We start from the raw sequence: 18,439 nt of genomic DNA, 5'->3' as shown, positions 1-18,439 counted from the left end.
AATAATAATTTACCCAATTATATGTTGTAGTTTAGTCTCAGATATCCAACGTAGAAGGACATATAATAAAAAGAAAAGCAGATATAGTGAAATATTGCAGAGATATGGGCTTTTAGGTGGAATCCCCCCAGTGCACTCACATTAAGTTTGGAGTACGAGACATGCATATCCATTTGAAGAAGTAGATCCCAGATCAAGTTTGGAGAGAGTGTTTTTTAATATTAACCTTCCGAAACAAACAAACGGGAATAAAAACACCTGACGCAGAAGAGGCTGCCCTGCTGCAGCAGCTTCCCTCTTCCTCCAATGTCCGACTGTTGTTGCCACCGATTGGCTGCTTTTAGCACTCAGTCAGTGGCAGAAATGCTCTCCCTTTGAAACCAATGGCAGCGCTGTCCACACGTGTGCGGGGGGCTCTGAATAGACTCCCCGGTCAGCGCTGGAGCCATCATCTACGGGGGTTCAAACACATCTCCTGCAGGGCATTTAGCTGGTGGAAGGAGGATTCTGCAGGACCCCCATGCTTTTGTAAACAGATCCCACCGATATTTAAAGGGACACCGCAAATATACATTTGTATTAAAGTGCAAACAATGGCTTGAGTTGTCACATCTGTATTCAGCACAATGTTGACAGATATAAACAAAACCTTGCATCCCTTTAAAGCAAACCCACTCAGTGCTGTCAGTGTTGGAATCATAACATCCCTGAATGACAGGCTCCCTTTAACGCGTGTGCGGTGTTTTCTTCTGTAATTGAGTTTGTGTTTACTGGTTTCGCATTTCTCCAGTGGCAACCTATAATATTATTGCGTCTTGCCACGGATGGCAATCTGATTTTGATTAGATGGTTAGAGTCTGACTGCCTGATGATAGGGTACACCTAACCGTTAATTCAATATATTTCCTGGTGTCTCTGTCTCCTCGCTTAAGATCTACTACAATTTTCATTCAGATAGTGTACTAATGTGTAGTAAAGTTAGGAACTTTTGTTTACATTTTAAATATAGTGACACGGCAGGCATATATAATGTGTGTGTATGGACAAAAGTATTCGGACACCTGATCATTACACCAACGGACTTTTATGACACCGCATTCTAAATACATAGACATTAATATGTAGTCCCCCCCCCCTTTACAGCAGTACCAGCAGTACCAGCTTCTGCTCTTCTGTGAAGGCTTTACACAAGATCTTGGTGAGTTTCTGTGGGAATTCATCCAGTAGAAGAAGTCAGAAGGCCTCCGGTTCATCCCAAAGGTGTTCGATGGGGTTGAGGTCAGGGCTCTGTGCGGCTGGTCAAGTTCTTTCACATCAGACCCATCCAACCATGTCTTTATGGTAATGTTCTCCAAACCCATGGTGATTTGAGGCTTGCATGCAGCTGCTTGGCCATGGAAACCCATTCCATGAAGCACAGTTGTTGTGCTGATATTAATGTCAGTGAAAGTTTGAAACTCCTCAGATGTGGAGTCATGGTGCTTGATGACTTTTACGCACTATGCGCCTTAGCACTCTGTGACCCCACTCTGTGACTTGCGCTAAATGCTTCCACTTTCCAATAATACCACTTACAGTTGACCATGAAATATCTAGTAGGGATGAAATTTCACGAACTGACTTATTACAAAGGTTGCCTCCTATCCCAGTACCACGCTTCACCGAGCTCTTCAGAATGACCCATTTTTTTCTAAAAGTTTGTAAATGCAGACAGCGTGGCTAGGTAATAGCCCTAGAAAGCTGGAAGTGGGCAGGGAGAGGGTGGAGAGTGGGCACGGCTAAACACCGCCACTCTGCACAGAGAAATAGGAGAGTGACCCGGAGACCCAGGGAAGCAGGGCTTCACATGGAGAGTCAAAAACGTATTGTGATTATCCATCTTAAGATGGTTCTGTTAATATATGTGCTGGGATATCGTATCCGCAGCTGAGCCAGGGAATGCGAGCGTGCATTTTATATTTAAATATAGGCAGTTTTGTACACCCTGATTATTAGTTTTAGGGTTTTATTAGTTTTTGGCATCGGCAGCAGAATCCTTCAGGTGGATGGAATAGAAGAAACATTCCATTGGGCCCTTGGTGGTTAAAGCCAAGTCTAGTACTTTTTTTCCCTTGTGTAAACCTTTAAGTCAAATAAAATATCATATTACAGTCTTCCTATAGTCTTTACCAATAAGCCTATGCTGTATCAGTGTATACATTGTATAAATAAGCTCAGTTATCCAATAAATCCTTGTAAACCTCTTAGGAATTACACTGTATTAGTGTTTAGTGTAAAACTGTATGGATTTGCTTCATGTATAATAAATGAAAATACGGAATTACGCAGAATAAAAATGTTCAGTTTCTGAGAATGACTGAATATACCCAGATTTGTTCTTTACACTAACTGAAATCCCCAAACTGATGGTCTCCCTTGTTTAAAAAACACCTGGGACAATGATCTATTTTTTAAAATACCGTATATAGAAATGTTTACATAAAATGCATGCAGTTTTTAAGACTGAAATCGATGGAAAATGATGTACAATTGCACCGAATCAGTAGACAATGTATTGTAAGTAACACTGGACACCGGAGTTGAGAGGAACTCTCTGCCATCTTGGTTGTGGCAACGTCTTTGTGAATTCAGTTGGAAAGTTGGGTATTCATTGCGGTTAGCACGGACTTAACTGGGTAGCAATAAAGCGAATGGTGAAAATTTTACATTAGATGTGGTTGTTGATGTGGTTGTCATCCTCGGCTTAGAATTGTATGTGGAACTTTCTAACTGAGCTGACCCTGAGACTCTTTAAATATTAACCCGTTAATAGCCCATCGTAAAGATTCTGTGTAGTGACTACCCAAATGTCTCTAATAGCAATGGAAACCTTGACCTGTCATTATTTAAAGATACACTTAATCGAGTGTATTGAAGCAGTGATAGCAACAATTACATACTGGAACAGAAGCACCAATTGGGAGTCTTCTATATGATCACAGCAGGGTAGAATAAGAAGGACTGTGTGACCCTGAGATCGGGGCAACTACCCTGAGACTCGAGGGTTAAAACCCTGAGAGTTCCCAGGTATAAATATGTGTACGGATGATAATAAGAGAATAAAATGATTGGTCCGGTTAAAGAGATTAATAAGTGCTCTTTCTATCCCGATTAAATATATGTGTTATATTACAAGTACTTCAGTGTTTCCCGCTGCTACACAATTTTAGGACAAAATGACAGAGATGCTGCTTCTTTGTGATATCTTTGTGGAATCTTCAGCCAATGGTAACACCTTCTATTGTGCCAACCTAGAAAAAGAGAATTGCACAAGCTTTCAGGACCTCGGAGGTCTCTTCTTTAGTATATTTACAAAATGTTTTGATTTTGTATTAATGTATTCAAATTAATCTCTTGGTGTGTATGTTCAATATATCCTTTATGTGTTATACTGTAGTTTTTCCTGATAAATTAGTCGTTAGAGGTCACCTCTGCAATGTACAAATAAGTGGATAGATTAATATATATATCTAGATAGATATAGATAGATAGATATATATATATTAGTATTATTTATAAAAGTTGCATAGCTCTGAAGTTTTTTTCCCTAAAAAAACCCACAATTTTATTAAGTTTTATTAATTTACTTTATAATACTGTAAATGCATTTTGTGAACATCCTATTAGCATTGATTTGTTTGTAATAGATTGGATCAGGGTTACCTGTATATCCTATTGATTTTCTCAGTATACACCGTGCATGAGGATGTTTTTTTTTTCTGAAGTATGGTGTTCTAAATTTAGTTTATTCTCAATTTAGGATCGCGCTCCAGATATGCTTCGGTACATGTATGTTCAATTTATTTCTCTGCATTCTGCCATTTTAAAAAAAGTCTGCCTCGGTACAAACATTTTTGCATAAGTTTCATTTGTGATGTTATTTTTTACCCAAATTTTCTTGAAATGTTTGTAAGAATAAATAAATAAAAAAAATGTGAATCTGAGCAAGAAAAAGAGAGAGGATTATCATCTGAATAGAGCACTTTCATTGCGCTTTGTACCTGACTTAGTTTGTAACTAACCGTACATTGCATTACATATGTAGGAAAATGTTTAAGCGGATAATGCATCTCAACATGAGCAAGATGCATTAAGTTGTGTTTTTTTTGGTATAAATATGGCTTTTAAATTGCACTTTAAATTATGTCTGAATGGCAAAGACTTTGTATGGTTACAGGGGATCCGCTATAGTTCGAGCTCTGGTTTATATTTGTAACAAAAATTTAAAAATTGAGGTTGAATGTTACTCTAGAATAGCTTTTAATGGCTTTCTATCTGATAATTTAACCTCTACTATAATTTTGTTCATCCTCCAGAACTCAGAAGGTTAATGTTTTCAGTCGTTACGATATATACACTACAGTTCAAAAGTTTGGGGCCGCATAGAAATGTCCTTGTTTTTGATAGAAAAGCAATTTTCTGTCCATTAACTGGATCAGAAATCCAGCACAGGGTTAATGCTGTAAATGACTATTGTAGCTGGGAACAGCAGATTTTTAATGGAATATCTCCATAAGCGTACAGAGGCCCTTTATCACTCCTATCACTCATGTGTTCCGATGGCACGTTGTGTTTGCTGACCCAGGTTTAAGTTTAAAAAGCTAATTGATGGTTAGAAAGACTTTGTGCAAATTATGTTACAGCCAGAAACGTGACCCCAAACTTTTGCATAAGACTCTCATTTCATACAAGAAAGTCTAAGTACCGTATTTTTCATTAAGTTGTTCCCAGGCTGATAAGTGTCTGATTACTCGGTAGATATAATATCATCTGTTCACTGAATAAATGAACCTTAATAGCAACTCGGCAGCAATTCTCAGGAGTGGTGGTTCTGCCAATGTCAACAACAAAGGAATAATCAAGTCTGATAAAGACTTTTTAGACATGACTGTTTCTTTGGGTCCCCAGGTGTGGGGAAGAATGAGATGCATAGCTCCCAACATCCTAGATCGGCAAAGCATCTCCCCTGCAGGCATACCCTCTTTACCCCTGATGGAAATACTCTCTCTGCAACCACCAAGCAGTCTCTCTACCTCTCTCTCGCTCTCTCCCTCTCTATCTCTGGTCCTCCTTTCTCCCACTAAATATATGCTTTCAGCAATCCCTCCTTACATTCATGCCCAGCACATTCCACGGTATCTCTCCAAACAAAAAAGACAGCATTGTCTATACCGTACTTGATGTACTAAGGTGAGAGCATTTAAATAGTCTTGTCAAGTTGGTGATGTCTAGGTGCCTCAACCTTACTTGAACCACTTACTTGACCATTGAACCACTTTCTCTGTAACTATCCCATCTCTTTACCTAAACACCTTCTGCTTTATAGACTCCCTTGCTTTACATCTGTACATCTTCTCCCGGACCTTAATACCTTCATACTACACCTCCATCTTTAGACCTTCCATGCTCCTTTACTTATTTTACACATCCTTCTCTAGGTCTTATGTCCTTTTCCACTGCACCTCCTCCTCCAGACAAACCTAGTCCGTATCACCCATCCCCTAACATTCCCTTCTTTCCTCCATAACCCCCTTTTGTTTGCTCATAACTCCCATCAAAGTCTCCATCTTCTTCAGGATGTTCTTCTGAGTAGTTTTCCATTCCCTCGTTCTGAAATCCTGCAACAAAAAAAGTATTGTAAGAGCAAACGCTACAAAATGTCAATACTTTTCTCTCCTCCATCTCTACATCCTTACGCTCTTGCTACTTGAAATGCATGTATGCTCATACCTTTAACCATCTACTATATACATAATTACAGTACAGTAACATCTTACATGGCAGGTACAATTCAATGTCTTCTCTTGCTATGCCTTTTATAATCTTAAGAACAACAAGTTCTGCATTATTGATCAATAGAAGTGTCAGACACAGCTAGCATGACAGGGAAGGTGGTCGAAAGTATTCCATGTCCGGCTGTGAAACTACTTAAATGGATTCGGTTTTCATTTCCTGAATTGTGTGTGTCTGAAGTTCATGTGTTTCCATATTGGTTCTCATTTACTTTCTGATCCCTTTTTGTTTAAGTAATGAAACCGGAAGCATACTCTTTTTGCATATCGGTATGGGGCTTTGTTCCTAAAATAGCTGATATATATTTTCACCAGGAAAAAAGGGAATTGAATATATTAGGTATGATCCCCAAATAAATGTAGCATTAGTGGAATCTTTAATCTGATCATCTATGGGAAGCAAACGATTTCATATTCTAAGTTTACGTTACTGTTTAGAGTGTTCTAGACAGATGTGGCTCTCCATGTGAAAATATTTAACATCTGTTGTTCCAGCTTCTTTGTATTTGTGTTTCTCAAGATGATCATTTAGTCAAGAAGCTTGGCCAGAAAGATGGCCAAGATTGTTAGATGTCCCTCCAGCTTTCGGCTGGTTCACGATTGAAATTGTAGTACAAGAAGATGATGGTTTGAGCTAAATTACCAATTTATTCTTGAAACAATTTTAGTATTCTTACGTAATTTATTAATTCTAAGTAAGGCTCCTAATTCAAGAAAATACCTGCGTTGTGCTCCCTCACAAAGCCTGCTGCGGGTGTGCAGTAGGAGGTCAAAGTACATTTCAAGTCGATGATGGTTGCTTATTCCCTCAGTGACATTGCAGTTGATGAATCATATATGTTATGTAGTTATTTCAAGCTGTTTGCTACACTAATGTGCTGTTTCCAGAATCTGTTCAGTTCATGTAATTTAGATACAACTTTAGGAGGCATGAATCCATTTTCTTCCAATTAAAATCTTCCTGTATATTCAAAAATAGTGGTTCTGAGTTGTCCATAAAATCCTGACTAGATTGGCATCTCTTTACTTATATTTATATTGATTTGGGTTCTCTAATCTGGAATTAAATTATTCAAACCAATTGGAGCCCCAACACCAGCTCCTCCAACCTATACCTGGCCTGGGCATAACGCTAGGCAGGTGCCACAGGCTGTGCCCTCTTAGGCCCAGCTCCCTTGGTTTGAGCACCAGGACATGAGACCGTTTTCCCTGGCCTACCCCCTCGTTTTGTTTTAATCAGTTTTTCTTTCTTCTTTGCAGCCCAGTGTGAAAGGAACTAAACCCGTAGCCTTTTGGACGCAGCATGACGTGTGCAAGTGGCTGAAGAAGCACTGTCCGAATCAGTATCAGCTCTACAAGGAGTCTTTCAAGGAGCACGATATAACCGGTGATGTTCCCAGTAATTAACGCTTCCTTTTTCCTGACTGCTTACAATTTACATTTCATAGATTTTGGTACCACTCAATTCAAAATAGTATACTGAAAATAACACGTTGGTATCCGCGGGTTTGAGGTCTACTGTATAATGTATCTCTTCTTGCACCGAACGCTGGAACGAGTGAAAGAATGGCCATTTTTCAGGTTAAGAGGGAATTGACAAGTTTATTTGTTACTTGCAGCCATATCAACTCCGTGGATTGTGAAATCTGTGCCGTGTTTCTGTGAGCTGCTGCGATAGGATCCTGCATGTTTTAATTTAGAGCACAATTAACTCTACAGTAAGATGGACATTTATTCACTAAACTAGGTGTTTGCAGGTATTGTGAACACACAGCGCTATGGATTATGGAAAGGAAAGCCCAGTGGCCTCGTAATCCCAAAAGATCTGGGCTGGCCCTTTATAATGGAAAGTTACATTGGTGAATTGCCTTTAACCCTTTATAGTGCTAACTATGTGTGCTGTACGTAGCTTGCACACTGAGTTTAGAATGCTATGAATGCTGCTTCAAGAGATCATTGATGGACATCCTTCTCCTATCTCCCTCAGTGAAAGTCCGGCGTGATTAAATGTGCACGTGAGACACACTTAAATGTGAGGCTGTGTCTGGGGACGTTATAATGCGGCTGATTGGTCTCTGACCAAAAAGAAAGCTTAAAAACTTGGCAGATAACCATAAAAAATAAAAGTGGTAGCATGCCGTCAACTGATCTATTGTGAGATAAGCTTCCAGCATGCCGTAAAAGTCTGATCCCTATTATAACCAGTGGCAAAGATCTGGTGGGTACACCAGAGATGCAAAACAGTTGGAATACCTGTGCTAATGTATATATATTTTTTTAAATAAATAACCAATTCAAGGTGAGCTAAACCACATTAAAGTGACGTCGACACCAAAATTATTTTAAATGCTTATGAATCCAGCATTATGCATTATGGATCCAGTGTCGCTATAATATGTGTTTTGATCTTTTGAATATATTATGAGTTCCAGGGTCATCTCCTGATTAAGGTTGCTGAAGGCAGTTTAATGTCAAAAGTCATACACGGTATTGTGTGTGGGTATATACTGTGTGTGTGTATATATATATATATGTATATATATATATATATATATATATATATATATATATATATATATATATATATATATATATATATATATATATATATATTTAGTTCTTGCCGGTAGGTATTGTATTGTGATCTAAAGAACAGAAATAGATGATCATTTGAAATAGTGAAAATGTAAAGCTTGCTAATGAGGCATATACTCCGATTTCTGTAGGCTTCGGCGAACAATATGCCGTTTATACAATGTGCCACAGCATAACCACTACAATAAAGGCATTGTAAAAGTACTAATGGTTCATAACCCAGAAAACGGTTATCTGTTTAGATAAACAGCTTTTGTGTTTATAGCTTACAAAAAAAATCTCTATTTAATAAATGAATTAATGCGCTTCGTCTGGAATATGTAGATTCTGACCTTCAATTTAATGTCTTTGAGTAACTAGTATTTTTTTGTTCTTGCCGGTTTAATTTAGCCACAGTCAACTTAGCAACGTGTTTCATTCAGTAATGCAAAATAATTTAACCGCATGCGCAAGCATATCTGGAAACTCACTGGGTTTGACCTGGAGTCTCCTGATGAAACCCCGCTTCCCTAGGTCTCCGGGTCAGTTTCTTTTTTCTCCAGGCAGGGAAATGGTGTGTGGCCCTGCCCACTTCCCCCCTGATCCCAATGTCCTCCAATGAAATGCACTCTGTGGTTGGCCCCACCCCAGCATGTGGTTGGCCCCACCCCAAGAGAGAGAGGCGGCTCTGTCCCTGCAAAGTACTCTTCTCCTTGCAATGCCTTCAGCTTCAGAAGTGCTAATTTGCGGTCTCAAATGATACTTTGGGAGCTTTTTCCTGGACAGTTATTGGCTGGAATATATGAAAGGGGGAGGGGCTCTGCAGCGGTAATGTCTGAGTGCGGTGAGTGCTTTTCTGAATACATCAGTGTTTGGTAAGGGTGTTTAAGATATCATACTTTACAGTTGCTTGTAATTTTTTTAACTAAAGTAATGCAATTTAAAATCACAATAAGTCATATAAAAAGCACTGATATAATATATAGAGAGAGGATAGAACAACAGGGATAAGTGTATATGCAGCGAAGAATGTGGGGGTTTTGGTTGAAAGGTTGTTATTTGTATGTGTTTGTGGGATGTGCACCACGTGGCTATACGTTATAGATAATTACAGAGATACTCTGGGGTATATTAACATTATATTAATAGAATAAAAGATCCAGCGGTGATCAGGGAGGGGATGCCATTATCGAGTTTTGAGAAGGATGAACAATGTAAAAAATCTGTAATTCCACAGCAAGAAAATAAAGAAACTGCAAACCGTTCAATGGAATACGAGAAATATAATGTTTTTAATGGCGTTCTGGCAGACTGACACTTTGATCTTGTAAACCCCAATATAGATTTATTATAGGATGGGCAGAAAACTTAAATCCATTATCTGAGTTCGAATCACATTTCCTTAATATTTTTTTATTTTTTATTTAATTTTTACATCAATTTTACAATTTCGTGGCTAATAGAGATTTTATATCAATTCTTTTTTTTTTTTTTTTGTACTAAGTAGGTAGATTCTCAGGTCTGGAACTGAATCATATCTGAACATGCCTATTAGTGATCTCCTTACACACATTTCTCTGGTTAAATTCTTACTGGATAGTAAGTGATCATTCAGGGTATCTCTTGCCTAATAAGCCAGTATATAAATAAAAACTAAAAACCCAGCCGATTTCACTTAACCCATACAAACGCATCCTGGACCCAGCTGGATAACTAAATGGGGAGGAAGCTAAGATGGCGGCTTCCAATGTATACGGTTTAAATCTTACTTTAATCGGCAAATTCCATAACATAAATTTAATTTTACGGAGCTTTGGGAAAAGTGGCAGATTCACTTTAATGAATCACGGTAAGGTTTGTCTGAAAAGAATGATTTGTCACTGTGGTTAAAATGAATTAGTCATGTGACTTGTGGATGGTCTGCTATTAAATAGAGCTGACTATCCACACGTCATGACAAATATGACCATAGTGGATTAGAACGATCGTCATGTGACTTGTGGATGATACGCTTTTACAGTAATTACAGTGAATGAGATATGTCATTCATTGACAGTTTAGCCGCTATTAATGACATCATGTATCAGCCACAATGGCAGCACCTGTACGTTTGGGAGATTGATGTTACCGGAGACGTCAAGGAAAAAGTTTGTCTTTTGAAGCCGGACAGGCTATAATTGCATCTGAAATGAGGCTGTTTGTATAGTAACCTTGAACCGTCACATCTGTTCAAAATGCATATTACTTATGAAATAATATCCCATCGTTTTGTAGCACGGCATCTTTCATTTGAGTAGGTATATAGAACTAAAAATATCTGTTTCATGAAGCTAGAGACTGTCTTCAAATAATGTACATGCAGAGAAAGCTTTTGTTATGCATGAACATTACACACGTAACATGCACTAATGGACAAAAGTATTGAGACACCTGCAGGGACACCAACAGGGACTTTTAGGACATTGAATTCTAAATACATAGACGTTAATATGAAGTTGGTCCCACTCTTCTGGGAAGGATTTCCACAAGACTTCTGTGGGAATTGTTCCCCAATCATCAAGTAGAGTGTTTGTGAGGTCAGACACTGAGGTTGGATGAGAAGGCCTGGATCTCAATCTCTTTCCAAGTTCATCCCAAAGGTGTTCGATGGGGTTGAGGTCAGGGCTCTGTGCGGCCGGACAAGTTCTTCCACACCAAACTCATCCAACCATGCCTTTATGGAGCTTGCTTTGTGTGCTGGGGCGCAGTCACGCTGGAATAGAAAAATGTCTTCCCCAGACTGTTCCAACAAAGTTGGAAGCATGGCATTGTCGAAAATGTTAGAAGCCCAGCGTAAATTGTTGGCACTATATAAATAAAAGATAATAATAATAAAATGTCTTGGTATGCTGAAGGGGACATAAAAGTCCCTGTTGGTGTGATAGCCAGGTATCACAATAGTTATGTCCATATAGTGTATATAAAAATTAGGACTTTGATCAGCATAGAAGCTGATGGAATGGCCCAATCCATAGGATCATTCCGTAACTTTTAAAACTTTACACCAGAATCCGTTTTATACATAACCCAATACATGTCTCGTAGACTCGCAGAACAAAAAGCCCTTAACAGGGCACCACATTTAAAAGGCTTATTTCTATGCTATGACATAATTCCCAGTATTAGGGGATATGGCAAGTATGCGGGGCCGTATGAGTAAAACTCAATTCCAGGATTCCGTACGCAATAGCCTTGCTTGCCTCTTAGTTGATCCCCTCGTATTGAGCCGTCCTTCTCTTTGTACCTGGCCTGTTAACTGTACAAGCCCACTAACAATGTAATTTGTCTTCCTGAGACTTTGCTGTATTACGGCTAAAAACCAGGAGAATGGAGCTCGTGATTTTCAATTTTTTTTTCTGTTCTTCGGGTAAAAAGACCATTGAATTGGGGCCACTTATTCCAGTGACAGCTTGTTTACATTCTAAAGACCCTGGATACATCTATTACTCCCCAATTTTACCCTTCAGTTGCTCATTTGGACAGCACTTGTGAGGTTTATGGGGGATTTGGGAAAATGGATTTTTATTATTTTTCTTTGCAAGGCAGCAGAAGGCAGACTGTTCTGGGTAAATCAGAAGTGTATCAGCTCGTGCAGGGTATATTGGATTGAAAGTCTTGCTTGCAGTGAAATAAAAGCTCCTCGTATTAGGAGATGCTGATTCTATTTGTTCATGAATGTATACGTGTGTATGTGTATATATATATATATATGTATATAAAATGTAGGAAATTAGCAAAACTAATGAACTATATATATATATATATGTGGCAGAGTTAGTGAGGCTTTCTGTATCGATAGCAGGCTAGAGCGCTCTTTGCTCCTGGCTTGATAAGGTTAATAGGTGGGAGCCAGCCCATTCTAGGTGAAAGTAATCAGCCTGAAAGACAATGTTTAAAAGAGACTCAGAAGGCATTTAGGCGTCTGACTGGATTGAGGAGGCCGTGGAGCCCGTGCCCAGAGACCTACAGCGGGAACTGCGTGAAAACCTGATTAAGATGTCTTTGTAACTGGGAACCGGAGAAGCCGCCCAGTGTGCCGATGAGGACAACGTCTATTTAGTCTCCAAAAAGGTGTAGGATATGAATCATCTTTTCATTTCAGTAACGCCTGATTTAAAGATGCAGTGCCTGGTATATTAACTATAACATAGAAATGTTAATAGTTTATTTTTGTCATTGAACAAAATGCAAAGTGAGTAAAAATCAATATTTAATGTGACCACCCTTTGCCTTCAAACAGCATCAATTCTTCTAGGTATACTGGCGCAAAGTGAGGGCTTTTGTAGGCATATAGTTAGGTGTATGAATAAACCATTATGCCAAACAGGTGTTAATGGTCATCAAATTAATATGGAGGTTTAAACACAATCGTTAATTGTTAATCATTTAACAGAAACAGATGTGTAGGAGGAAGGAAACTGGTTGAGGAACAGCCAAGCTCAACTCACTAAGTTGAGGTTGCTGAAGACCATTTTAATGTCATTAGTCATGCTCCATGGTAAGACGGAACACAGCAACAAGACACCTGGTAGTTATACCGCATCTGCAGAAGCACAAAGAAATGGGCAATGGTGAGGCCATAGACCCAATGGTCGGCGAAGGAAGCTTTATGCAGAAGATTAAAGTCACATCATGCTTACTTCGCTTTGCAATTGGAAGATATCTAGCAGTGCCATTGGCTCGGCTTCGACAGAAAACAATGGGACCTTGGTACATCCATCTACTGTCCGGCGAAGTCTAGTCAGAAGGGGTCTTCATGGAAGACTTGCGGCAGAAATGTCATACCTCCGACATGGAAATAATTAATGGTCCCCTCACTGTTGAGAAGTACAGGCAGATACTTATCCATCATGAAATACAACCAAGAAGGCATCTGACTGGCCCCAAATTTATTTTTCAGTATGACAACAACCGCAAACACACAGCCAAAATCATTACGAACTATCTTCAGCAGAAAGAACAAGGAGTCCTGGAAGTGATGGTATGGCCCCCACGGAACCATGGTCTTGACATCATAGAGTTATCTGGCATTACATGACCAGAGAGAAGCCGTAGAGGCTGTGATGTCAGTGGGACCCCCTATCTGCATCTGGGTAGCTGGAGCCAGAAAGTTCCCAGCTTTGCACACTGGTAGTCCTGATGAAGTTCATAAAAAAATGTAAGTGTGTCTACACCATTGGTTCTTTAGTAACAAGTAAACTAAATGGAATACTGAAAACCTTTAACAGATTCTGTCAATAGAAAACTTAAATGTCTTTTTGTATACTTTGCTCAATAAATTGCTTGTTTACAAAAATCAGCACCATTTCTTCCTTAATTATTTGAGATTGCACTTATCCCCCAGTATCTCCTTTTGTCCACCAGCCATTCTAATCATAGACCGTGCTGAGCCATCATCCGTTATTCTTATTTTGTTTATATTTATTATTTTAATGATTGATTTATGCAGCACCCTGATATTTTGCCGTGCTTTATGGAGGCGAGTGTATGCAAAATCAAAACGGCGATAAGAACGCATATACCTATAAATCACCATATATTTAACATAATGTTAATCAATTAAAAAGCATGGCTGGGGCTGTAGAGTTCTATTGAAAGCTGAATTGCAGCCTTATTTCTGATTACGTGATCATTAATTATTTTTGCCGGTGACCAAGAAACATTTTATTATATTTTGAAAAAAATTCTTTTAAACTCTGTTGAGGGCACTTTCTTGTTTTCTTTTTTAAAGTACCGATAGTTAATAATAATAATAAATTATAATAATTTAATTATAATATTAAATAAAATAATAATAAATTATATTAAATTATCATTTAATTATAATATTAAATGAAATATATAATATTAAATTAGACCTTATGTTGTCTAATGCCGCAGTTTTCTGCAGCTAGTAAGGGTTACATTTTGATTATTTTTATATGTGTGTTCTACCTTTACCGCCACACATGAGAAATCCATCTCCAGATCCTGGGGACTGAAATACGTGTATATACAAATACGTAGACAATGGTCATAAAGGAAAGCCAAGCTTACCCAGCGAGAGGCAAAATAACAGGGCAAACGGCACGGTGTGACATTTATAGACACTAACCAAGTAAATGATATAGCACATGGAATAAAGCTGACATTTAAAATATTGCCACATAGCGCCAGAGCACTAAAACCGTGCAAAGGAAATTTTAAAAGTATAAAATAGGGGAATAAAGTTCAAGAAATTAATTATAATGTTGACCCTGCCATAAAAGAACTTTAGAGCTACCGATAGAAATTGTTTTTCACTGTTCATGGGGACTGAAAATATAAATGTTATAACCCCTTCAGAGTTATACACAACAGACTCTTAGAAGCAAATTTAGGCTGAAAACATTTCTTTTTTTTCTTGCCTTAACGGAAGATGTGGCTGATTTTGTACAAATATAATATCTGACAGTAGTCCATGTTACGGCCTACAGTTTTAATTTGATCCTTGGATGGACAGACAATACATGATGGATAAATAGATAGATGAATAGACAGACTTAATAATTGTTTCCCGTGGCACTGTTTTTCTTCAGGAAAAAGACCTAAAATAATGTTACGTTTGATGTCAACTGTGTGGGTGGCTCGGTAATACTATTAGGGCCAGGTTGTGTCCCAAAGCCAACAGCATGATATAAACATGTCACATTATGTTTATCAGATAAACATCACAGCAGACGTATCCACCTGAATAATAAAAATATGCGGTTCAATCCTTTTTTCAAAGCTCAGGTTTTTTATTTTTTTTGCAGAGACAATGCCACCAAAAAAATGTGAATGTAACGTTTCCAGCTGTTATGTATTAAATGTGGATCACAGCTGAACAATTCTTAAATTTATTTTTGGACTAAACTTGCGGGCAATCGTGTTTTTTTTTCTTTTTAATCTACTGCATTGGAACTAAGGATGATAAATTTCAGGTATAGTAAAGTTACACACCTTGAAGATTAATGTGACACAAATCACTTATGTTAGCGTATCATCGTACTTGGGGACTCTATGGGTTTGACCCAGAGACTTGCGCTAAGCTCTGCTTCCTCGGAGTCTCCAGGTAACATTCCTCCATGACTACTTTCCTTTCTTCTCATTGCCTACTTAAGGATGCTTAGCCTTGCCCTTTTGTGCAACTAGCCCTGACCTCTCATTTAGCCACTCCCCCCAGAACAAGTAGCCTATCCTATGACGTTCCCAACCCATGAGGATCATGCCACACTTAGCGTGTACAGCCCAACATTCTAAATGGCCAAAATAAAGACACTTATTTTAGGGATATGGCTGGAGTCAGGGCATAGATTACACACTTTTCCACCCAATATGTAAACATTTTCAGCTTCTCACGGTCATGTTTTCCATGGTGACAGACCCCTTGATACAAAATGGCTGGATTGTCAGGCAAAGGAATGTACCTCTCGAGACCAAAATGGAGTTTTTCACCCTGCTCAGGTTGAGTCCTTGGTTTTGATGGCCTTTAAACTTTTATTTATTACTTTTAGGTCTAGAACACTGTGATACCCTCATACCCAGCAAACATTCTGAACTCATAGAAAAGAAGGAAATCCGGGGAGGAATTTGGTTCCTAAATAGGGACTGACACTTCTGAAAAGGGCATAAAGATGGTATAATGGAATAGCGAATACACTTATTGCTTCAAGAAATTAATACATAGGCATAAAATACTCTCCTCTATATAAAAAAAAAGTTAGAAAAATAACATTGATTGCGGTAGAAACTACACATCACCAGGCATATGTACCTTATTGAATGGCCCAGAAGGTCAATTGTGGAAAAATTGTAAAACTTGTGCTGTGGACACAGACAAAAATAGGACAAATCGGCGTATGTTTATTGTTAAAAATAATGTCTTTATTTATACTTCTCCCCTGACGTGTCCAAAAATAAGACCGTAGGAGAAATGAATGTCACACGAAACACCAGGTCGTGGTTATTTTGTTAAGGCAATAGGAATGATAATTTAACCATTTGTTGGACTTCGTGGAACAAGATCACTGCAACGGTCACTGGCCCATTATTGATTTTTTTTATGAAAATATTGAGATTTTAAATAATTGAATTGCTCAGTTTAAGAATATTTATTGTGGTCATCATACTTTGAGGCATCTTGCATATACATTAATATATAACATATATGGGGATTATTTTTTTGTATATACAGAAATTCCATTTAGTCGTGTATTCTGGCCTAGGCTGACTAGGCTTAGGGTGGCAGGTCCAGAGGGCTCCTATGTCGCAAAACAGGGAGCCTATCACCGTCTTTGGTGGTCAGGCTCCCTGTAGCACCACTTAGTGGTCCTCCACAGTTGACTTCTGCTCGGACTTGCCAAGCTTGGGTTATTTTAACATAGTAGTGGGCGAAGCAATATATGGCCGTATGGTGTGACGGAATCCACAATAATTATGCCTCAGATGTTTTTTGAATGATATTTGCTGGGTATGCGATGAATTCTTGGTTTGTTTTGTGGATTCATTGGCCATTATTATTCTAGGAGCAACCCCAGGTTTATGCGTTTTAGGGTGTGTGCTCCCCTTTCTGTATATATTTTTGCAGAGCATATTACTGCCAACGGAAAATAAGTAGGGTTTAAGGTCAATCCCTATTGCCTGCATGAAGTGGTCTCTTTACTTTTTCAATATATTTTGTTCTAAGAATTTGTATAGGTATGTACATCAGACCCTTTAGATATATATTATTATTAAATAATTTATTCCAATAAATGTATTCTTCTTCTTCTTCTTCTTATTATTATTATTTTATATATCCAAGGCGTAAATATATATATATATATATATATATATATATATATATATATAAATATATATATAAATACCCCGGTGTTAGTTTCAGTGTATGTAACCTGAAACAGCAGTGAGTTACTGCTCTCCGTTAGCTAAATGAAGATTTGTTAATGTATTGTAATTAAATTTGCTGTGAACCAATTTGCTCATTGTGTGTACGTGCGTGGAAACCTAGTAATGCTTTATACATTTCTTAAGCGCTTAGACAGCTCTCAAAAATCACCATCAAACATGTCAAAACGTTCAAGATAAAAATATAATTATCCTGCCAATCCAGCAGAAGACATCTAAACAGTTTAAAAGCCGCCACAAAATAGATCAGGTTAACTCACCTTTCCACTGACGGATTCTGTTGCGTGCCGTCGATTAACTGTTTCACTACCAGACTGAGCCGCGTGTCACCGGGAAACCCTCTTGATTCATAGTATTTAGCACAATATAGCTAGAGCGCGTCTTTCCGATCAGCTTAATTTGTTGGAATTATTTATTTTAAAAGTTGACCTTAAAGATCCGCAGTGCAATCCGATTTGTGTCCTGGAGTTTTCTCACTCATCCCCACCTATTCTTCCAAAGGCTTCCTGAACCAATCAACAATGATCAGCAAGTAATACGGGAGAGAGAGGTGTAATTGGAGGAATCATGCTGATCCTGGAGTTAGGATGGCTGCTATCTTGGTATACAGAAGTTGGGCCTCTTAAAATACAGATATTGATAACTAATGAGTTAAAACAATTTATTAACATTATTTTAGTTTATTGGATGTCCCTTGCCACTACACCCCATCTCTTCTGGCATAGTTTCCTTTACTACTATAGAACACTCAAATAGAGTAAATTCCCTTCTCATAGAATAGACATACAGCAGGGGGGGCTTAAGGACTAAAAGAGGATCAGCCCCTTATAAAGGGATTGACCGCATGAGTCCTGAGATCAGAAAATGTATTATAGGTATACCTGGCTAAATGAACTACCAGGACACCCAAGGCTTGTGTCTAAGGCTTGTCTATACATTGTGCCAGTAGAATTTGTTTTACATAATTATTGGTCCCCATATGCAAATTATGTATCATCCAGTGAAGTCCTTAATTTAAATGTGTTGTTACTTGATGATCTGTGGAAGGCAACATTGAGCTTTAATGACTTTCCGTACTGTGCCTTTCA

The 18,439-nt window shown here is 38.3% G+C and overlaps 1 protein-coding gene across 1 annotated transcript in view; it reads left to right on the top strand.

Annotated features, from left to right (window-relative positions):
* Nucleotides 1-18,439, top strand: part of SAMD12 (sterile alpha motif domain containing 12) — a 143,768-nt gene that overhangs the window by 54,840 nt on the left and 70,489 nt on the right. Inside the window, exon 3 of the mRNA XM_053466407.1 lies at nt 7,092-7,218. Coding sequence (XP_053322382.1) covers nt 7,092-7,218 — 127 coding nt within the window. The remainder of the gene's footprint in view (nt 1-7,091; nt 7,219-18,439) is intronic.

Source organism: Spea bombifrons, chromosome 5 (assembly GCF_027358695.1).
Source record: "Spea bombifrons isolate aSpeBom1 chromosome 5, aSpeBom1.2.pri, whole genome shotgun sequence".
Classification (NCBI taxonomy): domain Eukaryota; kingdom Metazoa; phylum Chordata; class Amphibia; order Anura; family Pelobatidae; genus Spea; species Spea bombifrons.
The sequence above is the reverse complement of the archived record's forward strand: the minus strand, read 5'-3'. Positions and strand labels throughout refer to the sequence as shown.